The sequence below is a fragment of the Rhinolophus sinicus genome, chromosome 8, assembly GCF_057876585.1.
Source record: "Rhinolophus sinicus isolate RSI-liver-muscle chromosome 8, RSI-T2T, whole genome shotgun sequence".
In the NCBI taxonomy this organism is placed as follows: domain Eukaryota; kingdom Metazoa; phylum Chordata; class Mammalia; order Chiroptera; family Rhinolophidae; genus Rhinolophus; species Rhinolophus sinicus.
The window spans coordinates 32,176,018-32,203,764 of NC_142508.1; the positions used below are offsets into that span (position 1 = coordinate 32,176,018).

At 40.8% G+C, this 27,747-nt stretch overlaps 2 protein-coding genes across 7 annotated transcripts; both read right to left on the reverse strand.

Annotated features, from left to right (window-relative positions):
* Positions 1–26,187, reverse strand: ZSCAN4 (zinc finger and SCAN domain containing 4). The gene is made up of 4 exons (XM_088800441.1): positions 26,050–26,187; positions 3,107–3,610; positions 2,424–2,589; positions 1–2,332 (listed from the first exon to the last, which is right to left on the reverse strand). The coding sequence occupies exons 2-4, from the start codon at positions 3,515–3,517 to the stop codon at positions 1,590–1,592; spliced, it is 1,320 nt and encodes a 439-aa protein (XP_088656567.1). The 5' UTR covers positions 3,518–3,610; positions 26,050–26,187; the 3' UTR covers positions 1–1,589.
* On the reverse strand, positions 19,532–27,747 carry ZNF211 (zinc finger protein 211). Of its 6 annotated transcripts, none has more exons than XM_074315533.2 (3): positions 27,475–27,747; positions 26,133–26,206; positions 19,532–21,582 (listed from the first exon to the last, which is right to left on the reverse strand). In XM_074315533.2, the coding sequence occupies exon 3, from the start codon at positions 21,458–21,460 to the stop codon at positions 20,087–20,089; it is 1,374 nt and encodes a 457-aa protein (XP_074171634.2). In that variant the 5' UTR covers positions 21,461–21,582; positions 26,133–26,206; positions 27,475–27,747; the 3' UTR covers positions 19,532–20,086. The 6 variants fall into 6 exon arrangements, with proteins under 6 accessions (XP_074171634.2, XP_088656559.1, XP_019575528.3 ...); XM_088800433.1 differs by having other exon boundaries at positions 26,080–26,206; XM_019719969.3 differs by having other exon boundaries at positions 26,050–26,206.

Here is a 27,747-nt window from a genome sequence, read left to right on the forward strand (position 1 = left end):
TCCAGTTTATTAAAGGATGTAATAAAAAATATAGATGAACAGCCAGATGAAAAGGTACTTAGGGCAAGGTCTGGGAAGGTCTTGAGCACAAGAACTTCCAGTCACCATGGAAGTGGGGTGCACCATCCTTCTGGTGTGGATATGTTCACCAAGGTCTTTGAACTCTGTACTTATGGAGACATAATCAATTACTAACTCAATCTCCAGATCCTCTTCCCTTCCCAGAAGATGGGGGTGGGGCTGAGACTTCCAAACTTCTAATCATGGCTTGGTCCTTCTGATGATCAGCACCCATCCGGTAGCCATCCAGGAGCCCACCCAGAGTTGCCTCACTTTCAAAACAAAAGCTACTCCCATCACACAAGAAATTGCAAAGGGTTTAGGAACTCTCTGTCAGGAACCAGGGTCAAAGACCAATTATTACAACAAAAGATGTTCCTAGTGGGTTTTCAGAGCTCTGTGCCAGGAACTGGGGCATAGACACACACACACACACACACACACACACACATTTTTATTTTATTGCTTTTTATTTATTTTAGTTTTAGGTTTATTTTGATGTATTGCACACATACACATATAATTTAAAATTTCTATTATTTCACAACCTACTTCATAGAGGTCTTTCAAGAGATTTCCCTTGTAATGGGAAGCATGTACAAAAATGTTCACTATAGCACACCTGTAGACAATTCAGGAAAGAGGATGGATAGAGGTTTCTCCACATGGGAGCCTTATCTGCAGCCTAATAGTTCTCTCTTCTATGGTTGCATACAGGAAATCAGAGAAGTGTCACAATTTACCCTGCAGAATGCTCCCTTCTGTGGTTTGGGCAAATTCTACATGACACTTTCTAGTTTCTCAGTGGGATTGATTTCCTAGTGGAAACCAGCTCACAAATGGATTCTAAATAACCAGCATGCTTGCTTTTACCTCAGCACTGCACAGAATCCTTTTTCTCCAAACTATCCTTTCCAACTGGTTCTGCAAAGAACTCCTCCTCCCCCCATACCTGCCATCTCTGGAAGAAATGAAAACATTTGATTTTTATGGTATCTGCTAATAAAATGACATTCTGCAACTTCGAGTCACCAGTCATATTCATATCCAGTTTAGCTATTAATATTTCCAGTTGAATTAAAGAAATGATTACATTATTTGAACAGTCTAAGGCTACTTCTGGGTTTCTGCCTCTACTCCTCATGTTTTTAAGTGCCAGTGGCTGCACTAAAGATAATGGGTGTGGAGGTTGGAGAGACGCAGGGAAAGCCTCACTGGACCACCTCTAACTGGTGTTTATGTCCTGGGGTTGGACCTCATTGCTTTCTCATATGGGGTACATTCCTGGATTTTAAGAAATGAGCAGATATTACACTTTTCATTTATTCAGCAGATATTTATTGGTCATTTGAAATGTCAGTCACTTTTTAGGCCCTTGAGATAGTTGGTGAACAAAACTCAGAAATTCCCTGCCTTTCCTAACTTTCATTTTAGTGGGGGAGACAATAAATGGAAAATGTAATCAGGAAATTTTAAATCATAAAGGAGTACTATGGAAATATACATTTTCACAGACATTTATATATATATTACATCGAGGAAGCTTCTGGTGTGGGGGAAACACTTCTGAAGGCAATCTTTTGGTGCATCCTCAGGTGGCGGTGGTAGGTGGATGACTGGCGGTAGCGTCTCTGGCACAGGGAACACACATAGGGCTTCTCTCCCGTGTGGATTCTCTCATGAGCCAGGAGGTTGGTTCTGTGGCTGAAGGACATTGTGCACGTGCTGCACCTGAAAGGCTTCTCTCCTGCATGAGTCTTCTGATGCACATGTAGGTCTGAGGCCTGGAAGAAGCCTTTGTCACACTCAGCACAAATAAATGTCCTCTCATTATTATGTCTTCTCTGGTGGACTTTTAACCGAGAGAAATACCTAAAGATCTTGGGACACTTCTCACACTGGTATGACTTTCGAGCTCTGTGGAATCTTTCTCGGTGCCTCCGACACGTGGAGTTTCCCGCATTGCCCTGGTGAGTAGGAACAGGCTCAGGGGTGACCTGGTCTGGCTTGGAGACAGATGCAGGTCCCATCTCCATAAGGACACCTTGATAAGAGGGTCCCTTCAGGGACCTTTCCTGGGACCTGGAGGTGCCTAGACTTGCTCTTCTGGAGCTGAGTGGATTCTCCAAAGAAACGCCTCCCTCTTTAGGCCTAGAACAGCTCTCCTCCTGGATAATGAGTACAGAAGGTGTTTGATTGCCTTGACTAGAAACACTGTCATTTACTTGACAAATTTCCAAAGAAATGTCACCGTTTTCTTCATCTTCATCTCCTGTGAAAATAAAGAAGTGACTCAGTGAAGTTATACCCAAGAAAGACTCTACATAGAACATCCCTCTGGTAACTGGGCTCCCCTCATTTACCTTGTCCTGTCTCCAGGAAAGTATCTTGGGGAGTCCAGGAGGGTGTCCCCGTGTTCGCTCCTATTGGGGTTCTTGCTGACAAGTGTTTCTTGAAGTGAACAATGACTTCTCTTAGGGGCATATTCTCCGAAAAGAGGGCTTCCTGTCCTTGCATGTGGACATGGGCCTGTAAACAAAACCTGGTCACTGTCATATCTGGATCTGTTAAGTGATAGAAGCCTTTGTGGAAAACCTACCCTTTCAGGCTTTCTCAAGATCCCTGTACTGTTGCTCCCCTGTCTACTGTCCTGCCCTGCCCTTTATCTCTCATGGTAACTTCTTGTTAGTGTGTCTTCCCTAATGATAAAAGACAAATATTAAGTCTTTCTGAGGGAAGAACCAGCTCATGTTAAGGCATTTCTCTTCATTCTTGAGGTTTCTGCTTAATTGTGAATTTTGTAATGAGACCTCCTACCACCTCACCAGCTTAAATTAGTTAAATTAATTAATATGCTGGCGCCTACATGTCCCACTGAGTATATGCATATAAAACTTTTTTTTCCCTTCCTTACTTATAATGGTAAAGATTCTCCTTGGTGAGGACTGATAACTGGGTCTATAGTAACTCTTCTTTTTTTACTTCCAGGCAACCCCAACAGACTGTACTATGTCCCTCACCCCAGAGATCAGAACCCTCCACTCACTAAATCAAGGGGCTTCATGTAATCATCACTCAGGTCTTCCATGAATTTCTCCAGGTTTCTGCCACTTGACTCCCATTTCTCCTTCAATGTGGACGCATCACTGCAGTGTCTATTGATCATAAACTGTTCCAGGACCAAATGAGATATAATTTCATCCTTGCTGTGTTTTTCTGGCTGCAGCCATGAGTGAAATGACTTATAGATTCTTTGCAGTTCTTGCCTTGCACATAAGTTACTGCCGTTTGGAAATACAAGTAAGCTGAGATCAGTGATCAGGAACTCAGAGATCCCCTCTCGTTCCTGGATGGCACATCCTTGGCTGGGTTTAAGCTCTAGATTTTCTGATCCAGGATCATTCCTTGATGGTTCACCTTGACATGAGAATCTGAGATCTAAAGCTATTCTTGACATGGATTCTCAGAGATTAAACTTCAGCAATTCAATTTCTGCTGAGTTGTTTGGGGGATCTGTTTCAACAACTGGTGGATGCTTAAAGAGTGCAAGCTAAATATAGAAGTGATATATAATTAATTACAGCATTGACATGTTTAAAAACAACAACAAAAAAAGTTCAGGTCCAGATGAATTCGTGAATGAATTCTACTAGACATTTAAGAAAGAAAGAATTCTAATTTTACGTAAACTTTCTTAGAGCACAAAAAAAAGTAGGAACATTCCCCTTTTAGTTAAGGCCTTACAAATATGTTAAAGAAAGGAATACTACAGACAAATATCTCTCCCAAATATAGGTGTAAAAATTAAAAGCAAATTATTTGCAAATCAAATCCAGTCACATTTAAGAAAAATAATATATCACAAACAAGTGGGGTTCACTTTCTAGATGAAAAGTTGGTTTAAAATTTAAAAATCGATGTAAGCTCCACATTAATAGAATATAGAAAAACACACTATAATCATCTCCCTAGTACATTTTAAATGCTCAATAAGTCAGTGCTCATTACAGAAAAAGATTCTAAGGAAACTAGGACTAAAGAGAACTTTTTTTATGTAATAAAGTATACAAAATGCAGCAAAATTATCCTTAAATTTTTCATCTCAAAATTGAGAGATGGATGGTCACAGTCAACTCTATGTAACATTGGACTGCTCCCTAACCAGTAAAAAAAAAAAATTACATATATACATATATATGTGTGTATACATATATAGATAGATATAGATATAAATAGATATAGATATGTTGATATAGATATAGATATGAAATATCATTATGTCCTGATTTTGTCTGCAAAGAAATCCCAAATCCTCTTCAAATATTAGACTAGGTGAATTCTGTGCAAAATACATGATGAAAGGCCAAAATAATAGAATCAGTTAGATTGCACAATAACAGAAGCAGCTGAAAATGAAAACAAACAAAAAAACTTTACCACTTATATTACCAATAAACATCAAATATCTATGAAAACAAAAAACAAAAACCAAAAAAAAAACAAACCCTCTGCCCAAATATGCAACATTAATAAGTACATATAAAAATGATAGCCATATTCATGGGTTAGAAGACTCAGTATTATGGAAAATCTTAATTCTCCCCAAATTGCACTATAAATTCAATGCTATTTCAATGAAAATCCAGCAAGTGTGGGGCGGCCAGATGGCTCAGTTGGTTAGAGTGCAAGCTCTGAACAACTGGGTTGCCAGTTCAACTCCCACATGGGCCAGTGGGCTGTGCCCTCCGCGACTAGATTGAAGACAACAAGCTGCTGCTGAGCTTCCAGAGGGGTGACCAGATGGCTCAGTTGATTGGAGCACGAGCTCTCAACAATAAGGTTGCTGGTTCAATTCCCGCATGGGATGGTGGGCTGCACCCCTTGCAATTAAAGATTGAAAACGGCAACTGGACTTGGAGCTGAGCTGTGCCCTCCACAACTAGACTGAAGGACAACTTGGAGCTGATGGGCCCTGGAGAAACACAGTCCCCCAATATTCCCCAATAAAACTTAAAAAAAGAAAAGAAAATCCAGCAAGAGAGAGAGAGAGAGAGAGAGAGAGAGAGAGAGAGAGAGAGAGAACAATGACAAGCTGATTCTAAAATTATATAGACATAAAAGGACTAAGAATAGCCAAGACAAATCTGAACAATAATAATTCTTCAGGATGTACATAATTAGAAAACAAAATGGATTAGGAGACTACATTCTTTAAGATTGTGATCATGACACAAGGATAGGCAGAAAACATAACAGAATATTGTCCCGATACAGATCAACATCTATACAGTCACCTGCTTTCTAGAAAAAAATAACACTGAAGTTCATGTTCAAAGGGGGAAGTTTTTTCTTTTTCAATAAATGGCGCTAGGTCAACTGACTATCCATAAAGGGGAAAGTTAATCTTGATATCTGCCTTACACCATTCACAAAAATTAATTCTAGCTGGATTTTAAAAAAAACCTCTGAAATATAAAGCTTCCAGAAGACAACATGGAAGAGAACATTTAAGAACTTGCAATAGGAAAAGATAGCTTTAATATGACACAGAAAAAACTCAACATAAAGGAAGAGATTACCATACTGGCCTACTTTAATACAAAAAATTCTGTTCATGAAGTAGTCATTCATTTATTAAAAAGATGAAGCACAGTAGAGAAGAGATTTTTCAATAAGTACACAAATCACGGAGCGAGTTTATAAAGAGCCTCCTCAAATCAATTAAATACAAGACTGCTTGATAGAGAAATCATCAAAAGTACTTCTCAAAAGTGGATTGGCAAACAAGTGGAAAGAGGTTTAACCCCATTAATGATTTCAGAAATGCAAAATAAAACTACAGTATCATGCTACAAAATACCTGCCAGAGTAACTAAAATCAAATAGGCTGAGTGTCAGTATAGTTTGGAGCACCTGGACATCTCAGTCATTGCTGGGGGGCACTCACTTTGGAAATGTTTTGACTGTATTCAATCTATATTTATGCATTCCCTGAGACTCCTCAGTTTTATTCCCTGGCATATACACAACAGAAAAATGTACTCATGTGCATCAAAGACATAAACAAGAATGTTTATATCATCACAACTCACAATATTTCTACACTGTAAACCATCTAAATGCCCAACATTAAATGGAATAGATTACAATTAATTCATGTAGAGGCATACTTGGTGGCAATAAAAAGTTAATAAACTGCTTCATGCAACAACATGGATTAACCACACATCCAAATGTTGAAATAATCCAGACACCAAATATAATACATTTTGTTTAGTCCTATTTATGTTATTTTGTTTAGTCCTGTTTATGTTATTTCAAAAGCATACAGATGTTAGCAGTGTTATTTAGGATGTTGGCTACTTTGGAGATAATAGTAGATACTGCGATAGGTACATATATGGAGGGCTTCATAGGAGGACCCCATCCCAGTTTTCCTGGGGTGCTGTACTTCATTTTCGCTGGTAATATTCTAATACTTATCTCGGATGTAGCTACACAGGAGTTTTTCTTTGTAAAAATTTACCAAGCTATATACTTTTACTTTATTTTTCTTTATGTGTGTTACACTTCAATAAAAATGTTCAATTTTATTTTATTTAAAAAAATTTTAATTGCAGTTGACACTCAATATTATATTAGTTTCAGGTGTACCACATAGTAATTAGACATTTATATAACTTATGAAGTGATCACCCCGTAAGTCAAGTACTCATCTGACACCATTATTGCCTATATTCTCGATGCCATACTTTACATCCCTGTAACTGTTTTTTTATAACTAACAATTTATATTTCTTAACCCCTTCACCTTTTCCATTTACCCCCAAACCCCTCCTATCTGGTGATTATCAATTTGTTCTCTGTATCTATGAGTTTGTTTCTGTTGTGTTTCTTTATTTAAAAAATACTCAATTTTAGGTAGTAAATGGGGTCTTAACTTGCAATTGGATAGGATGTATTTGAATGGAGGCAGTGATCTTGTACAATTATGTTCTGTCAATTATAGGAAAACAAAATATTAGAAAACGTTTAAGAATAAAGTGAATGAAATAGAAGACAGGCTGGAATCCACACAAATGATTTCATCCTGTGTTGGAAATGCCTACATCACACACAGACATCTGCACTACCCCCACTGTGTCCGTCCAGTGACACATTCCATAGGAAACTTTCTCTTCATTGTTTTCCTTTTTTTCCCATCAACAATTACCCCTTCCTTGTGAAAAACATTTGTCCTTCACTGCTTTTGTCAAAGTTACAGCTTTATGTTACTCTGTTTCTTTTTTTTAAATTTAATTTTATTAAATTTATTGGGGTGACAATTGTTAGTAAAATTACATAGATTTCAGGTGTACAATTCTGTATTACATCATCTATAAATCCCATTGTGTGTTCATCACCCAGAGTCAGTTCTCCTTCCATCACCATATATTCGATCCCCCTTACCCTCATCTCCCACCCCCCACCCCCCACCCCTGTCCTTTTCCACTGGCGTGTAGGATCCAGCAAAGATAAAATTGAGTTTGCATTGCTCCATATTGATTTATGACTGCAAATTAGGTTACCTGGACAACAGTAGGTACATCATTTGGGATGTTGAATGGATAAAAGATTTAATCCTTTTTATACATCATTGCTCTATTTTTGGTCCTTTTTCCATTTTGTATATAGTTAACATTTCAAAGAGTAGTACTGTTTTAAAAATCAAGTTTCATACCACAGAATTGGAAAATGTCGGTATTGGGTGGGATTGACAATTAGGCTAGTTTGTTAGTTGATGTCATTTCATGCTCTGTGCTAACATCAACTGGCTGTCTCATCAGATTAGCCCCCCTGATCTCATCAGTTAATGGGAAAAAACCCATAGGAGAAAATTGAACACATTTTTGTCTTTACCTAATCCATTTATCATAAAGCTTCCAGTCAACCTTTATAAAATCTGCTCAGGTCATACTCTGCTTTCATGACTCCCTCTTGCCCTAGAGAAAAGTCCTTCCTGGTCCCATGAGGCCTTTCCTGGGCCACTTCTCACCCCTCCAGCCCCATCTTAGATATTGTGGCTCATTCTCTATATCCAGGGACACTGCTTTCTCTCTCTCTCTCTCTCTTTCTCTCTCTCTCAGTCCATATCCTCTCCTTCTTATAAGTCTCCCCACAAGTTCTCCTTCTAGACTACCCAAGGTACACACAGACCACATGGTCACACTTGCAGACATGCACACAGCTGTGCAGAATTATTATGGCTAAGGCCTTGGAATTCAAAACCATACTGCCATATTAAAAGTTCTCAACACAAGAAAACAAAATTGTAACTATGTGTGGTAATGCATGTTAACAGTTATAGTGGTGACCATTTTGTAATATATACAAGTATCAAATTGTTATGTGGCACACCTGAAATTACAAGGTGTGATCAAAATATATGGTGAATGCTGTTGCCAAGTGCCATCCAACAGAAAGGCAGGGAGCTTAACTATGGGAAGTGGCATGACGAACCTTATTAACAGTGTGATAAGTTTTAACTCGTTTAGTGCAGTCAGTCTGGTGTGAGCTACGGTTGAGAGGTGTGTTTTAAAGTGTGCCATAAATCACCCTCCATGATGACAACACTCTGTGTCATACATTGCTTCTAGTATACGGCCAATTTTTTTTTTATACGGTGTGTTCTCATTCATTGTATTCACTGGATCTGGCACTGTTTGACTTATGGCTCTTCCCTAAAGACAAAATGACTCAGGACATCGAGGCAGACATGACAGGGCAACTAAAGACACTCACAAAACAGGACTTCCAAAACTGCTTCAGAAAGTGGCAAGAATGATGAAATGATAAGTGTGTTGGAAGCAAGGGTGAGTATTTTGAGGGGGATTAATGGCAATGTGTCTTTTGCAGTAATAATTTTTTTTTAAATTTAAACATTCACTGTATTTTTTTTATCACACCTCATACATAATATAATGCCCCATTTCTCCGAAAATAAGACCTATCCGGACAATCAGCTGTAATGCATCTTTTGGAGCAAAAATTAATATAAGACCTGTTCTTATAAAAATAGCTTATAGCAAAATAAGACCAGGTCTTATATTAATTTTTGCTCCAAAAGGCGCATTAGAGCTGATTGTCCAGTTAGGTCTTATTTTAGGGGAAATACGGCGTTATATATCAATTATATCTCAATAAAAAACAAACAAACAAAATACCCCAGACTGTCAGATTCTTTAATCTGGAGTCTGGTATTTACAAACGGTGACCCCTGGAGCATTATCCTTCAGGTCCCCTTCTGTGTCATGGGGACTCTGACCTCCAATGACATCAGCTCTCAGAGTTGCTATGGCAGCTAAAAGAGTTAACATATACGAAGCGCATGGAGCATTCATTGGCATGTGGCAAGCACTCAGTGTAAGTCTGCTAAATAACCGACAGTCATGCTTTAAGTTTCAACTCCCACCCTCATATCAGCCATGGACCAACACTTTCAGAAGATGCCATGAAAATGAGTTACTAGAAACATACATTTAACAAAACAACAAACCCATGCAAACAGACCTTCCAGAGCAATGTCTCCTCGAATTAGGCCAGATCTTGCACAGCTAGAGCAGTTGTACAATAGACCACCCCATGCCTGAGAGACCCCTTTATCTTTGTACCAAGGAAATTTATCCCCATAGCTAAGCCTACATACTCATACACTCATTCAAGAAACTCACCTCCTTGAGAAGACTCAACTTCAATCTGGGTAATCCTGGACCCAAGGCTGAGCTGCTGTGTGACTTGACTGCCTCTGCACTGGGTTCATCTGATGTGCCTTCCCAAAGCTGCTCTCTTTTATAGGGCCTGAGGTCAGTGATGCAATTAAAGATGTGATTGGATAAAATCTGCCTGTTGATGAATCCCTGATGTCATTTTCATCCTGCTCCAACTCCAGCTCTAATACCTAGTATATAACCCCCTGGGCCTGGGGCAAGAGGCCATCATCAAACACACTCCCATTTCTGCAGTGAGATGTACCAACATTCACACTAATTGGGAACGCAGAGATTAGCATCAGTCTCATATAAATTCTGGTCAAGTGAGTCATACACCAATTTGCTAACCCTTTCTAATTTTCTGAGACTTGTGATTGCAAGTGTAGCAGAGAACGAGGCTCATGTTCTCGCCTCCTGTGCCAATCCCAGGCTGGTGAGTCAGAGGGGCCCCAGGAACACAGACGAGGGGTTCCTAGTCCAGCAAAGAGACCACAGGGGATGAGACTAAGATTGTTTCAGTGGGAAGGGAGAGATCAGTGTTTATTTATGTTGAGAAACACATGATGTTTGACAGACTTGTAAGGACTGAGGGTGAAGATGGAGTTATAATGGTAACAGCCTCCTGGTTTGAAAATCTGGTGAGGCGGAAGTGTTGTCACACAGCAGCCTACCTGTCTGTCCCCTCGTACCTGCCCCTAAAGAAAGGAGAGTCTGTGAGACTGATCCTTTCAGGGACTTTGCATCACCTTTGTGCTTACACCTATGTCTCCCTGTTTGGCCCCAAAGGATGGCTGGTTAATCAATGACGGGTAAAATTCCTCAAAGAAGGAACAACCTAAGCCAGGCACAGTCACATAGGGGCCATCAGGAGAACTCACGGGGTTGATAGAGGTGGGCATAGACCCCCACCTTTCCCCAGCTAAGGAGAGCTTCTGCCTCTGTGGCTATATTCCTTCCCACAACCTGCTTGGGAAGAGATTCAATGATGTGATAACATCAGTTCTCCATCTATTCGTATCAGTAAGTTTCAGCATAAAGGTTTTGTCCCTGGGGGAGGTACATACATCCTGTGACTTATGGTTCCGCTGCTTGCAGGCAAGGGTAATTGGTTTGAATCAGTTTCCTAGTATAATGTATGAAATTCACAGACTGCTGAGAAAACAATGTTATTTCCCTGTGTGAATATCAATAAAGGCCATAGAGTGGCCTGATTCAGGGCTCTCAGTCCTTTGAGGCTGCGAGACCCTTGGCCCCTAGTGCATAAATCTCTTGACTTCAGTTTCTTCCTTAACCCTTCGCTGCCCCTTCTCGTTCTCTCACTGTCCGTGTTGTGCTGGACGCGACACAGAAGAAAGGTGGAAGGCTGAACTCACTAGGGGCAAACTCAGCACTTCTGTTTCCTGACTTGTGGTGGGTGTGACTGCCCGGTAGAAGAAAAGGGAGAACTGACAAAGCAGAAGAGTTTTTTTGCTTATTTTAAGGGAAGGGACTTGGGCAGCAGTCTAAACATTGTCTGTCTTTACCTTCAAGTTATATCCAGAATCAAACCACTTTTCACCCCTGCACAGCCAGGACCCTCAGCCCATTACCCCCTCTCTTTCCCCTGGATTATTGAGGTCAGCAAGAGACTGGCCTCCCCTCCTCCCACCAGTCTTCAGTCTATTCTCAAAGCAGCTGTCATAGGGACCTTTTAGAACCAAGGGTGACCACATCTGTCCTTTGCTAGAAGCTCCTTAACATTTCCAGAGTAATTCAGCCAGAGCTCATAGGAATGAAATAGAAAACATAAAAGTGCAAAGGTTGTGATACACCAATGGGAAGGGATTTTTCTTGCCTTATGCCTCCAAAACAGTGGCTAACACATATAAGTTCTGACAATTAAGTTTGCGAACTTGTTGCAACAATGTTGCTAACCTTTTTTGATATCAGAGGAATTATACAAATTCATAATTTGTACCAACTGGACAGTTAACCAAGTTTACTATTTGGAAATGCTGAAAAGGTTGCATGAAAAAGTTAGTTGACCTGAACTTTTCACCAACAATTCATGGCTTTTGCATCACAACAATGTACCAGCTCACACGGCACTGTCTGTGAGGGAGTTTTTAGCCAGTAAACAAATACCTTTATTGGAACATCCTCCCTACTCACCTGGTCTGGCCCCCAGTGACCTCTTTCTTTACCCAAAGATAAAGTAAATATTGGAAGGAAGACATTTTGATGACATTCAGGACAGCAAGCGTAATACAATGACAGCTCTGATGGTTATTCCAGAAAAAGAGTTCTAAAATTGCTTTGAAAGGTGGACTAGGCACTGGCATTGGTGCATCGCTTCCCAAGGGGAGTACTTCGAAGATGACCATAGTGATATTCAGCAATGAGGTATGTAGCACTTTTTCTAGGATCAGTTCTATAAGTTAATTGTCATATCACTCATTACTATAAAATAATAGTTGTGAAATACGCAAACAAAATCGAAGTAGAGGTACCAAGATCTGGATACAAGCAGTCTCCAAAAGAGGGGGAAAATACGTGACGACTCAGCAGGAGACACATGAGCGGGGGATTCAGTGGCGTAAGCTAGGCATGGACACTTGGTCCTAAAGTTGCTGGACTCTGAAGCATGTGGCAGAAGTTCAGGAATGAGGCAGGAAGACACATATGGGTGACTCAGGGGACAGGTGACCACAGTTGGAAGCACCATGAGGATGTCACTGGAGGTCAGATGTATAGAGGTTGGTAGGAGCGGCAAAGAAAGGCCAGAAAGTAAGAAGGCAAGGGTTCTAACCAAGAAATGGTGCAGCTGGTTTAAAGCAAGGTGGGTGGGGTAGGGTCTGGGACAGGACAGGAGGGCAAAGGAGGATGATACTTTGGTGGAGGAGACCCCGGTGTGAACTGCAGAGCTCTCTCCCATTTCCCAAGGGTCCTCAATATTTAGCAATTTAACACAGAGGAGAGGAGCAAATCTGTTTCCTTCACCTCAACTGGCCCATCAGAACCAGGCACCCAGGGTCATACCCCAGGCTTTATATTGTCTTCTTGTTAGATGTTACCATCCAATCTCAGTAGGAGGCTTTTGATCTAAGGCAGTTGTTCATCCTAGATGATGCATACATCCATACTGACTATAATTTTTTAAGACTCATATTTTTTCTTGTATTAGTTTATTCCTTTATATTAAGAGTATTCCATTTATAAGTTCAATAATTTCTTACCCATTCATGGATGGATGAATATTTGTTTTTATTACCTAGTATTTGGCTTTGAAGAATAAAGTTGCTGGGAATGTGTATTTACAAGTATTTCTGGGGATATAAGTCCCTATTTCTCTTGTGATTATAATTACGAATAAGATCTTGTCAAATGATGAGTGGATGATTAACTTTATTAAGTGCCAGCATTTTCCAAATTTATTTTTACTATTTTGCGTTCCCACCAGCAATGTATGAAAGGTCCAGCTTTTTTTCATATTTTCACCAACGAGGTATTTTTACTTTTAATACTTCCCATTGAAATGAGTGTGTAGTGGTATCTCATTGTGGTTTTAATTTCTTTGCCTTTAAATATCAATAATGCTGAGCTAATTTTCATGTACTTATTTACCATTCATATATCATCTTTTGTGAAATATGTGTTCAAATACTTTGTCCATTTTTAATAGTGTTGTTTAATAGTGTTTATCTTATTATATATTCTGGTTATCCACTATTTATCAGCTATAGATTTTGTAAATATTTTTTTTAGGCTATAATCAGAGTTTTCATTTTCTTAACAGTATCTTTGAACTGCAATGAATTTTAGTAAACTCTAGTTTATCATATTTTTCTTTCATGGTTTGTTTGTTTTTTCCTATGTAAGAAATCTTGGCTTAAAGCAAGGAAAAAGAGCATTCCTCCTATGTTATCTCTAAGATGATATATATTTTTATCTTTTATATTAAGGTCCATGATCTTTTTTGAACAAATTTGTGAATGTTTTGAGGGAAGGGTTGAGGTACTTTTTTATGCATGAAGATACATTTTTCAGAAAATGTGTTGAAAATATTCTTTCACCTTTGAGTTATTTTGGCAACTTTGTTGAAAATAAATTAATGATAAGCATGTGGCTCTATTGTCTATCCTTTCATCAATGCCACACTCTCTCATTACTTTAGCTTTATAGTAAGTTTTAAATCAGATCTTTAAAGTCCAAATTTGTTTTATTTTAAAGAAACTGTTTGGACTATTATAGGTCTTTTGCATTTCCAAATACATTTTATTTTATATATTTTTTGAAGTGAACCTCAAGATTTTATTGTCTTCATAATAAAGCAAAAGATGAAGCTTAGAACTGGATCTCTTGGCTTTTTCTTATCTCCTCCCATTTCACATGTGAAGGGGGCAGTGTGGGCTGGTAGCTAAGAGCTTGAAATCGGGGGACACTTTGGAGTTCTAACTCATCTGGGCCCATTACCAACTGGCTGACTTTGGTCATGCCCATTCTCCACAGGCCTCAGATTCATGTCTGGAGAAATGGAAACATGGACATTAAATTGTACAGCACAGAAAGGGAAGCAGACAGTAAATAAGAGATATATAATGCAGTCCACTGAAGACCCCATCCTGGTGCAAAGGTGAGGAAACATGTAGCAAGACACCAAGGCTAGTGAGAACTCGGCTTGTTGATGGAATCAAATGAAGGCCAGTGGGGCTGGAGAGGTGGTTGGAGGGATGAGGGGGTAGGAGCTGATGCACATGGTTTTGTAGGTTATGATGAGAAACTTGGATTTATTCTAACTGCACTGGGAAGCTGTGGGAATTTAGTAAGACAAACACATTATCTTTTTTTAATGTCTTATTTTGAAATAAATATAGATTCACAAAAAATTGCAAATATAGTACAAAGTAACTTTCACTTAGTTTTCCCTAGGGTAACATCTTATGTAACCTTAATATCAAAACCAGGAATTTGACATTGGTTCAATCCTCAGACTTTTTTCAGAGTTCACCATTCTACATGTACGTGTGTGTGTGCAATTTTATCCCATGTGTAGATTCTTGTAACCATCACAATGAAAACACCAAACTTTTTGGCAGAGGTTATATTTAGTCCCCAAATGCAGATATTACAAGTCAAATTAAGAGAAGTTTAAGGTAGAGGGATATATACCTGCAAAAGTGAGGGGTATTTAGAGAAATAAAACCAATCACCCTAAGGAGCTAAACTCTTGGACTCAGTGTTTGGTATGAGCAACCAAGAATTAACATGTTGCCAGGAAGGATTTTGGTCAGGACATTACAGTGACATTCCTGAACACTTGGAGTTGGTATTTTAAAGGAAAGGCCAGGAGAACAATTGAGGTTTAGGTTTGGAAATGTGGCTCTTCAAATTGATCGATAGAGTGTGGATAATGTGATGGTCAAAGTTTCTTTTAGATCAGCTGAATGGGCTACAACAAGAGCAGTTGAAAGGGAACCTTATGACATATTCAACTGTACAAAATTTTGCCAGCGAGATGGGAACAAAATTATGGTGCCAAGTAGTGGTTAGCTGTGGCAGTGGTGTTTAAGAGGCCATTTAAGTATGGTGTCAGTGTGTCAAAATACAGCCAAGCAGCTGTTGCATTGCCAGGTGGGGTCCTGCGGTGTCCCAGGTCTAGGCTATTATCTACCCACCCAAAATAGGTATAGCCAGGCTACAAAAAGCCAGAAGGCCAAGCAATAGCATTTGTTCTGTGTGAGTGCTACAACTTGAGGCACCAAGGGCCCCCTGAACACATGGGCATAGTGTGGAGCGGGAGATGTTTCAGGTCTATGTGGCTGGTGGGGGCAACCTGCACTCCTTAGTGGAAGATGTTTTAATGAGTTCAGTTTTAATCTATTGGCCTCTGCTATTCACACTGTTGTGGCTGTGGCTCCCAGAGCCATGATCTCTACTTCCTAAGTAGGATTATTATGTGCATTAGAAATTATTAAGTATCCTCTATAGCCAGGAATATTTGTGGTTTAGGCCAGACAAATAAACATTATCAGATAATTCTGGCAGATAGCCAAAGGGGCATTTGATCGTGAGAGGATCATAATTCTCAGTAATTCAAGCCTTGGTCTGGCTACAATCCCAGTCATGGTGTAAGAAAAAAAAAGCGTAGATGAAAGAGGAGGAACAAGGAGGAATGCTTCCATCAATATGATCTTTGTCAACCCTGAAATGTGAAGTGTCACTGCAGAGGGCAAGGAAAGGTTAATTGTTTTTCAGTGCATTTTGACATGGAGTAGAGGGCCCCAAAGGCCAGGAATTTAGTATAATGAGGTCCAATGGTAGGTAAGAGACCGATTTATAAGATTATGTTATTATATAATTTCTGTAAGGTTTAAGTAAGCTATTGTGGCAGTTTGTTAAGCCCAGCAGCCTGGGACTGATAGGGAAAGTGAAACATTTATTGAATGTCTTATTCTAAAGTGAGAGATTTGTTCCATGTAGACAATGTCTAGAACTCCAAAGGGAATGAGGAGTGTTTTTATGAGGCCTTATATTGAAGCTTCAGCATGTCTAGAGGGGTGGACAAATACGTCTGGGTAGGTATCCACCACTGTCAAGGAATAACAAGTAGCACTGGCAAAAGGGGACATAGCTCGAAAAAGTTGACTTGCTAGCAAATACAGGAGTGAGATTCCATTTGTATGGCCAGTGACAGGTGTTCTCACAGAGTGCATTGACCTGTCACCATGTGAGCCATGACAGAAAAGTGAGGAAGCCCTTTGTGATCAACCCAAGCTTCAATGGCATAGGTTCCTCTATGACTGACGTTTAGTGGGTCCACTGGGCCAAAGATAGAGGAATGGGATCTGGAGGGTCATCTGACGAAGTTTTCACCTGAGCTTTTAAAATTTTTCTATCCGCTTGGGAATTAAATTGAGCCTCAGCAGTCCAAACTTTGGTGTAGGCAAAGACATAGATGATCTTGATTAGTCTCTGGGATAAAGTTCTTCACCCCAAAGGGGGAAGTCTTGAATGAGAAATTGTTGGCACTGCCAGCTCCAAAATACTAGAATTGGCAATGGCATGAGAATCTGTGGAAAAGTGTCACTTCCTATTCATTTTAGCATTTTATTATCATCTATGTTCTAGAAGTTATTTATAGCAACTAGATTAGTATGGTGGAAATAAAATGGTGTGTCTCCATGTTCAGTGATATCATGTCAGCAATTTGAAATTGGCCATGGTGGGAGTATTTACACCAGGGAAACTAGAAAACACTACAAACCAGTATTAATTATATTACTGAAAGTCTAGACTTAAGAACATGATAAGAGAATATGTGAATAATACAAATTAAACTTAAAGTGCATGATGTATATATATGTTCATTACATTGTGCATAGCACAAACAAACTGAGGAACAAAAATGAGCTGTTTGTTAATGAAAAGGGAAACAGCCACAATTCATAAAAAAAAGAAAATAGGCAAAAGATATGAATGTACATTTTACCAAAGAAGATACAAAAATGGTAAATAAACACATGAAAAAATTGCTTAACATCATGGAAACACTATTAAAACTACTGCTTGCTTATTAAAAGGATAAATTCAAACAACTGACCACACCAAGTATTGGCAAGGATGTGGAAGAATTGGAACTCTCACACACTACTGGTGGGTACCAAAAGCGAACAACCATTTCAGATCAGTTTAGCAGTTTCCAAAATAAACATTCAGTTGTCCTATGACTCAGGCATTATACTTCAAGTTATTAACACAAGAGAAGTAAAACATAAATACATACAAGTACATACGAGGTCTGACAATTAAGTTCGCGAACACATCCTAGAACAAGTGCTACATACCTTATTGCTGAATATCACTATGGTCACCTTCAAAATACTCCCCGTGGGAAGCTATGCACTAATGCTAGTGCCTAGTCCACCCTTCAAAGCAATTTTGGAACTTTCTCCAATGGCCATCAGAGCTCTCATTGTATTACCCTTGATGTCCTGAATATCATCAAAATGTCTTCCTTTCAGTATTTCTTTTACCTTCGGGTAAAGAAATATCATTGCGGGCCAGATCAGGTAAGTAGGGAGAGTGTTCCAATACAGTTATTTGTTTACTGGCTAAAAACTCCCTCACAGACAGTGCTGTGTGAGCTGGTACATTGTTGTGATGCAAAAGCCATGAATTGTTGGCGAAAGGTTCAGGTCATCTAACTTTTTCACACAGCCTTTTCAGCATTTCCAAATAGTAAACTTGGTTAACTGTTTGTCCAGTTGGTACAAATTCATAATGAATAATCCCACTGATATCAAAAAAGGTTAGCAACATTGTTGCAACAAGTTCACAAACTTGTCAGACCTTGTATAAAGTATTATACACAAATGCTGTAGTAGCTTTACTTGCAGTAGCCCAAACTGGAAGTAACCCAAATGACCATAAACAGATGAATGGATAAACAAATGGTTTATCCATAGAAAAGATATTACTCGGCAAATAAAAGAATAACTACTCACATAAGCATCATGGAAGAACCATGAATGAAACCGGAAAAAATAAGACATTTTATGAATCAAATCATATAAAATTCTAGGACATATAAACTAATCTATTTGAAATGTAAATCAACGATTGCCTAAAGACCTGGGGAGGGGAAGGACAGATTATAAGATGACATGAAGTAAATAAAGGGTGATGGACATCATTCTGATTATGATCAGGTTTCATGAGTTTGTATGCATGTCAAGATTTAACTAATTGTACACTTCAAATAGTTGCAGGATATTGCATGTCAACTATATCTGAATAAAGCTTTACAAAATGGTTCAAAAGAAAAATCTAAATCTCCCACTCTTTTTAGAAAACCAGGTTTGGCAAGCCTATATTGACTCTTTCCTGATGACCTTAGAGGAGTAGCCTTGATTCAGGGATAACAAATATTGATAAGCAATGAAATCTGTCTCTGCCTGAGTCAATAGGAGTGCTGGCTAGGTCACAGAGCCACACCGCTGGACTAAGAGATCTCATTTCAATCTATGCTTGTCTCTCTGCCTGTGTAGCAATGGCCTTTTCGTGAACATCCAAGAAAGGCTATGGGAATCCACACAACCAATAGCGTATTTTCTCTGAAAATGACCTTGGCTACAAAAGACATACATGCCTTGAGGTCCTGAGAATTTGTGTGCATACTGATCCTTCAGAGTCACAGTGACTGGAACATTTTTTGTGCAATTTTAGCAGTGGTATCCATTTATTTTTCTGTAGTCTCCTCTACTCCAGTGTTAAATACCAAATATGGTTGCCCAGGGCTCTGTACTTTACAGTGAAACTAGCCTAGTGAATCCTGGGTATCAGGACAAATGGCTCCTTTGCAGGACCTGGGGTACAAATTCCCCTCAACATTGCTGAGCATTTTGTGATAAACACTGTGACAAGAAAAACAATTGACATTGTTCCCAGAAGCACTTGAGGTTGTCACAACTTCCTGACTCCTTGGGGTGTTCCCTGAGCCCACCAAAAAATCCTGACACCTAGTCCACAAATAAGGACTACAAAACCCTGCAGTCTTTCCTAGGAAACCTTGGATAACCATGTATATAAGGCCAAAACTGGAAAGAGAGGTATATTCTTCCACTACCCTATCATCTGAGGCACACAGAGCATTGGATTCCCACAAACACTGTTCACTCCTTAATGCTGGCAGAGCCAAATTGTTTTCAGATCATCTCATACAGTGAACAGAACCCAAGATGAAATGTGGCTTAAACATTAATGCCTTTATTCTTGCAAAATCCAAAGCAATACATGGCAGGCAGTTCTCAGGTTGGTGACTTGAGGGCTGAGAATATCCCAAATATGTCACATGAATCTAACATGTCCTTAAAAATGTAGCCCTCTTGACAAGTCATCAGCAGAACTCAGATTGGGTACACTGGGCCAAAACTCAGTCAGGTCCACACCCTAACTTGTAAAAAATAAAGGAATGACGACCCCAGAAGGCCTAAGACTACTCAGGATTTCCTCCAGCAAATGAGGGGCCAGAGGTCACCTTCCCTGAGCTGGTTAGGGTGGTGACTGATACATTGTGTGGACCTGCCAGGTGAGAGAGGTGCCATAGAAACTGATAAGGGCCCTGGGCAGGTTACAAGTGTAACACAGATCCTTAGATTCCCACATATCTGGAACTTAAGGAGAATCTCCCCACAGTGGATTTTCAGATGTATGGGTTTTAATTCAGGTAAATGACTCCCTCACAAGTTCTTTCCTTCAGTGTAATTATACTAAAAGGAAACTGCACACCCCTCGTACATTTACAATCTTTCTCCATTGTGAAGTCTCTGGTGTTGAATGAGGTCAGATTTGCAGCTAAAGGATTTGCCGCATTTACTGCACTCATAAGCCCTTTTTCCAGTGTGAACTCTTCGGTGTTGAATGAGGCTTGAGCTTTGGCTAAAGGATTTCCCACATTCCCCACACTCATAGGGCTTTTCTCCAGTGTGAACTCGCAGGTGTTTAACAAGGTTAGATTTGCAGCTAAAGGATTTCCCACATTCACTGCACTCAATAGGCCTTTCTCCAGTGTGAACTCTCCAGTGGTTCTTGAGGTTGGAGCTATGGCTAAAGGATTTTCCACATTCCCCACACTCATAAGGCCTTTCTCCTGTGTGGACTTTCCGATGTGAACTGAAGCTAGAGCTTTGCTTAAAAGATTTCCCACATTTACTGCACTCATAAGGCCTTTCTCCAGTGTGTAGTCTTTTGTGATGAATAAGGCTGGAGCTTCGGCTAAAGGATTTTCCACATTCACTGCACTGATAAGGCCTTTCTCCAGTGTGAACTCTCCGGTGGTAAATCAGGCTAAAGTTTTGGCTAAAGGACTTCCCACAATCACTGCACTCATAAGGCCTTTCTCCAGTGTGAACTCTCTGATGTTGAATGAGATTGGACCTTTGGCTAAAAGACTTTCCACATTCTCTGCACTCATAGGGCTTTTCTCCAGTGTGAACTTTCCTATGGCTATTGAGGCTGTAGCTTTGGCTAAAGGATTTCCCACATTCATTGCACTCATAAGGCCTTTCTCCAGTGTGAATTCTCCGATGTATAATGAAACTGGAGTAGTAGGTAAAGAATTTTCCACATTCACTGCATTCAAAAGGCCTTTCTCCAGTGTGAACTTTCTGGTGCTGAATGAGGTTACATCTTCGGGTGCAGGCTTTTCCACATTTGCTACATTCATAAAGCCCTTCTTGAGTGACGACTCTCTGGTTCTGAGCATGTACATCTGTGGAGCTGAAGGCTTTCTTGAACTCTCCCCAGTTGTGATGACTTTTTTCACTGTGAAAGATAGCCTCAGTCTGGTTTCTCCCCAGTATGAGTGATCTGTTGTTTGGTTTCTCCCCAGTATGAGTGACCTGTTGATGGAGAAATCCCAGGCTGGCTAAAAAGTTCTTCCCAATCTCCCCACAGGCAAAGGGCTTCCCTGACACATAGACTATGCAGCTCTTTGTAAGCAAGGCCCTGTCCACAGAACTTCTGAAGGGAATCTCTCTAATGTGCTGCCCCTGGTAGTGTTGAAGGTTGGCCATGAAATAGAATCGTTTCTCACATGTGTACATTTTCTGCCTAAGGTATGTTCCCTGGTGATCAGCCAAGCATGAAATGTCTCTCAAGATTGGTCCACACATCTCAAAGGGCTGTGCCTTCTGGGGAGACAAACCTGCCTTAAGAGTCCTGATCTGTGATGCTTGTTCTACAGAAATGCTCTGTTCAGAAAGTGTTTCCTCACCTTCTATTTCACTCCAACAACCTGAAAACAAAGAAGTGACGATGAAATATATGTTGACTTTTTGGGAGTAGGTGAAACCACCATAAATGTACATCTGACAAATTAAAGAACCAGTCCATGGGACGGACTGTTTTTAGGAAAAAAGAGTTGGGGTCAGACTGAGGAAGCCACTGCTTGTACTACTGGGTCCCTTAGGTCACAGAATTGGGCAGGCCTCATCAGGCACAGGACATAATGAAAGGGTGTGGCCCAGTGGTGAAAGGCATGTTCTACAAGTCATTCTTCTGTCAATGGCTTTTAGCAGGATTGTATCTACTGGTGACATGTGATGCTATGCAGAAGTGTATGTCCAGGCCCATGAAAATCTGATCAGAACATAGTAACTGGTTTTCAAAGATTATTAAAATACATATGTACACTTCAGGACACACCAATGCTGGAAAGCATTATAGAGGGGAAAATGTGAGGAATGAGTGAGATAAGCAGTCCAGAGGGTCGGGATTAGCCCTGGGCTGGAGTAAGAATTAAAAAGACTAGTAGAAATGACAAGTTGGCACAATGTCAAGAATGGGGAAGGAAAGGTAGAAGTAAAGTGTGGCCACTGGTAATAGCACCAAAACATAAGTCAAACAGGGTCGGTTCCTGGTATGATGTGAACAAAGCCTTGATGTCACATCCTCCAATTGCCATTCACCTTTTAAGCCCCTATTGTTATGACAGGGGCCAAGTCCATCCTGTGAAGCAGAAGGACTCCTCCCCTAGACCCAAATGAGCAACTACACAGGACGTAGATGATCCAAATCCTAAGGGAAAAACGGGAGAGATCAGTGGCCTGTACTGGCCCAGAACAGCTCAGTGCATAACAGATCAAAGGAAAGATATGTAAATACTATAAAAAGTGCCTTTGGGTACAGCTAGAGGGAAGATGGCAGAGCTTTGGGATTCTGTTTCCCTACTTAGACAATAACTACACTGGTAGAATCAATCTGACATAACTAGTTTGTAACTCTAGAGCCTACTGAAGGCTTGCAACACACTAAAATTGATTTCATTTAAGTCCATTTCAGTTCTTAGCATGGTGTCAGTTATCCATTCCCCAACTTTGCCAATCCCCCAACTATGAACGCAGGGGCAAGCAGCCATTCACATGTAACTGGAGAAGCTTGCAGAAGCCAGGGTGGCAACAAGGACCCTGTCCTCTAAATATCAGTGATATATGTACTCTGACTTCTGCTTCTGATGGTAGAGGTACTACAGAGAGGAGGGTAGCCATTGTTACAAACCACACCACCATTGTTGCAAAGCCCCTACCTCACTGGTTTAAGTGACTTCATAGGGGATTTAAATGGCAAGCATCCATTCCCTCCATTCGCTCTTCCTTCATTTTTTCTCTCATTCCCCCTTTGGGAGGCAGAAATTCAAGTAGGATGTTGAAAATCAATGATATATATAGAGGAATTCAGAAAGTCATTACTCATGCACAGGGAAAGGCATAGGCTTAGAGATAACCTGAGAAGACCTTAAGTTTACATGTCAGACTATTGTTCAGCACAGAGATTCCCTACAACCATTAAACAAACAACAACAACCCCCCCAAACCGAGGAAATTCTAGGGACGGGGGGATCAGATTTCTTGAGTTACCATATCATTAAGACACAAATGTCTAGTTTTCAACAAAAAGAAAATCAAAGAACATACAAAGCCACAGAAAAATACGGCACAGTCTAAGAAAAAAAAAATCAAGAGAGACTGACCTTGAGAAAGACCAGATGGTACACTTATTAGACAAAGACTTTAAAACAACAGTCTAAAAGATTCTCAAAGTAAAAGACAATGAGGACAAAGTCACGAAAATGTTGCATGAGCAAAATAGAAATATTCATAAAGAGATGGGAAACAAAGAATTAAAAAGAAATTTTGAAGCTGAAATGTACAATAACTAAATGAAAAAAATCACTAGAAAGATTCAAAAGCAGATTTGAGCTGGGATTCAAAAGCAGATTTGAGCAGGCAGAAGAAATAATCAGTAAACTTGAAGATATCAAATTTGAGGAACAGAAAGAAAATAAACTAAACAAAAGTGAACAGAGCATAAGGACCTGTGGGATACCATCAGGTGAATCAACATATGCAATGTGGGAGAGAAGAAGAAGAGAGAGTGAAAAGGGCAGAGAGCTTATTTGATGTAATTACAGCTGAATGTATGTCTGTGGATGCATGACTGTTACGGTTACACAACAATGATACTAAATACCATTCAGAAATGGTGTTTTAAAAAATTCATTTCAATCCTCTAGTGCCAGAATTTTGTTGCTATGATTTCAAGAAGTTGGACTGCAAGAAGCAGTTGTCATCCACTTATTCTTCCATTGAGTTAGCTCAAAAATGATTTAAATGTATGAACAACTAGAAAGAGTCTGGGGGAATAGAATAAAGAACCCAGAAATAGGGGTGGCCCGGCGGCTCAGGTGGTTGGAGCGCTGTGCTTCTAACGCCAAAGTCACCAGTTTGATTCCCATATGGGCCAGTGAATTGCGCCCTCTATAGCTAAGATTGTGAAGAACAGCCGGACCTGGAGCTGGGCTGCCATGAGCAGCCAGAGGTTGGCATGGGCTGCCATGAGCTGCCATGAGCTGTTGTGAGCGGCCAACCGATGAATGGCGACCGACTGCCTCAGTGGGGTGGGGGGGGGGGAACACAAGGCTCCTAATACCAGCATGGGCCAGGGAGCTGCATCCTACACAACTAGATTGAGAACAACGGCTTGAATTGGAGGGGTTGGAGGGGAGGAGGGAAAAAGAACCCAGAAATAAACTCTTGCATATATAATCAAATGATTTGCAAAAAGGAGACGAAGACTATTCAATGGGGAAAGGACAGACATCTAAAGACATGATGCGGGGGAAAACCGGATATGTACTCCTACCTAACATCATATATAAAAATTAACTCAAAATGGATCAAAGATCTAAACTTAAGAGCTACAACTATAGAATTCTTAAAAGCAAACAGAGGAAAAGCTTGACATTGCATTAGGTAATGATTCTTTAGATATGACATCACAGGCACAACAGCACAAGAACAATAGACAAACTAGACTTCATATAACTGAAAAACTTTTGTGCATCAAAGAACATTATGAAAATAGTAAAACAGCAACCCACAGAACTGGAGAAAATATTTGCAAATCACATATCTGATAATGGATTAATATCCAGAACAATATCCAGAGAACTCCTAAAACTCAACAACAAAAATACCAAACAACTTGATTCAAAAATGGGCAAAAGACTTGAACAGACATGTCTATTATATACAAATGGCCAATAAGCACATGAAAAAATGCTCAACATCACTAATTCTTAGGGAAATGTAAATTAAAACCATTGAGCTACAACTTATCCACTGGGATGGCTACTATCAAAAAACAGAAACCAAGTGTTCGCAAGGATGGAGAAATTAGAACCTTTGTGCACTGCTGGTGGAAATATAAAATGGTGCATGGAACTATGGATATGGAAACAGTATGGCAATTCCTCAAAGAATTAAAAATAGATTTATCATATGATACAGCAATTCCAGTTCTGGGTATATACCCCCCAGAATTGAAGCAGGGACACTAAAGATATTTGTACACCTATGTTCATAGTAGCATTATTCACAAGAGCAAAGTGTCCATCAATGGATGAATGGATAAACAAAATGTGGTACCTACATACAATGGAGCATTATTCAATCTTAAAAAGGAAGGAAATTCTGACACATGCTACAACACAGATGAACCTTGAAGATATTATGCTAAGTAAAATAAGCCAGACACAAAAGGACAATTACTATATGATTCTATGCATGTGAGATACGTGAGTAGTCAAATTCATAGATATAGAAAGTAGAATGGTGGTTGCCAGTGAAGGGAGAGAGGTACTGTTTAATGGGTAGAGTTTTAGTTTGCAAGATGAAAATGTTCTGTGGACGCATGAATGTGATGGTTGCATAACAATGAGACTGTATCAAATGCCACTTAGAAATGGTATTTTTTGTTGTTGTTGTAATGTGTATTTTACCACAAGTAAAAAAGAAAAAGAACTCTGCAGGAGGGTCTCACAAGAACAGTCAGTGAAAGTAGTAACCATGTAAATGACTACAATTCCTGGCATAGTGAGGCATGAATAAATGTCAGGTCCAGGAAGGGAGCAATACTAGGGTGCCATAGATCTAGACAGTCACACTGCAAGGGAGAAGGCGAGACAGGTGGGATCCATTAGGTTGACCTCAAAATTATTGATCCCCAAATCCTTCCGAGAGGCTCTGGGGAGGAAGCAAGTGTTGGGGTGGTAAAGGAAGAGAAGTAGGCATGTGCTCAGCCTAGCCTTAGGACTGCAGCCTAGCACTGCACACACCCAAGAAACTGGGGAAAGAAGCAGTATCATGGTTCAAATATGAGAAAGACAAAGCTGCCCCTGGCGAAGAGAAAGGCAGAGCCTCACCCAGGGCACAGGGGTGGATGTGAGTCTTACTCAGCGAAGATATAAGTACAAAGTTCTCCAGCATCACATCGTGGTATAGGCACCTCTGAGCCTCGTCAAGGAGATCCCATTCCTCCCAGGAGAAATACAGGGCCACGTCCTCAAAGGTCACACATCCCTGCTAGGATAGAGACAGATGAAACCATGAAATGCCTTACCCTGAAGACCCACACATCTACCCCATGTCCATCCTCCTCCCAAGATTCCCAAATCAGAGGAGATACCAGATCCTGGTGCCACTGGTGTCTTCTCTCTCCTCATACTCCCATTAATCACTGTGTTTACTTTTTTTCTGCTCTGTAGCCATAGGGAGACTATTAAGACCTAGGTAAGATAACCTCCATCCTCTGATCCAGACCTCCCACTGGCTCCAGAACAGATGCCTAACTTCAAAGGCAGTCAAGTCATTCCAAGCCTGACTCCTGCCCCCTTCTTCTTTTGTTCTCACCAGAAAGGTGACCTTCGATTGCCTGAACCAGCTTAGCCTCACCTCCAAGCAGTTTGACATACTGTTACCTGTTTTTGTGATAAGCTTCCACGTCTCTCTGCACTGATGGTCCTAAATGGTCCCTCCACATAACCCCCCAGCCTACACTCAAGACCCTGAGCTTGGCTGGGGATTCTCCAGGGTCCCCACACCCAAGGCCTGGGAGAATGGCAAGTAAAGAGTCTGATGACACCACAAAACCAGGGAAAATGTGGGTTGGAACCAGTGAGGCTTTGGGACACCTCCACTTATCTGTGTAGGTTCCAAAAGCACTTCTGCAGGCCTGGGAACCCGTGGGAAGAGTCAGATCTTAGAGGGATGTTACCATGGTGGGGTTCCATGGACTCTGGCCTTCCCTGTGCCACTGGGAGGCACCAGAGCCAGGTAGCCCTGGCGAACTGTCTACCCTCTGTGCTGCCTCTCACCATTTCTGTCCTTGGAAAAGGACTAAACCTCCCTCTGCTTCAATGTCCTCCTCACCCCTACAGTCTATTCTTCTACTGAACAAACTTTGGGGGATTTTTCGAACCCTATTATATTAAACGTTATCTCTTTTCCTCAAAATTCTCTACCGCTCCCAGTGACCTAAGAAGGACGGTATTAACTCCTCAGTCTGCTACTGCTGTACGACTCTACCCAAACTTTGTTTCCTGCAGAAGCAAGAAGGACACCAGGTTCCCAAATCCTACCGGCTCAGTCATCTCTCCATGTCTTTACACAGCCGGCCCCTCTGCCTGTAATCCTCTCCCACACCCCGTCACATCGGATGTCACCCACGAGCGCCTCACCGTCCTGGACGCCCAAGCCTGGGCTGCAGGACGTGAGCAGGCATCCCGCTCCCGGGGCTTTAGGGTTAGGGTGGGGTGAGGGCGGTGAGAGCCCGGGGAACGCGCACTCACTTGAGCCGGGCCCCTCAGCGCGGCCGCCGCCATCGAAGGCCCTGGGCTGAGTGAAGTGGTGACAGCCGAGCGACCGGCGGGGACCGGGACACCGACTTCCCGAGGCCGGCCTTCCAGGAGGCGATGTCCCCGACCCTAAACCCGTCTCTGTGCAATAGAACAAAGCCTCCTCTCACGCCCTGTCCGTCACCTCGGCCCCGACCTGGAGAGCGGGAACCAGAGCCTCCAACACGGTGAACAGACCTGAAAGTCGTTAAAATGACCACCACGAAC

Coding starts and splice junctions, on each gene's coding strand:
- ZSCAN4 (XM_088800441.1), bottom strand. CDS start 3,517: ATGTCAAGAATAGCTTTAGATCTCAGATTCTCATGTCAAGGTGAACCA. Junction 2,590..3,106: donor ACATGAAGCCCCTTGATTTA/GTGAGTGGAGGG, acceptor TTTTGTTTACAG/GCCCATGTCCACATGCAAGG. Junction 2,333..2,423: donor TTTCCTGGAGACAGGACAAG/GTAAATGAGGGG, acceptor TTATTTTCACAG/GAGATGAAGATGAAGAAAAC.
- ZNF211 (XM_019719968.3), bottom strand. CDS start 27,507: ATGGCGGCGGCCGCGCTGAGGGGCCCGGCTCAA. Junction 26,210..27,474: donor CGCTGAGGGGCCCGGCTCAA/GTGAGTGCGCGT, acceptor TCTCTATCCTAG/CAGGGATGTGTGACCTTTGA. Junction 21,583..26,049: donor CATCCACCCCTGTGCCCTGG/GTGAGGCTCTGC, acceptor CTTTGTTTTCAG/GTTGTTGGAGTGAAATAGAA.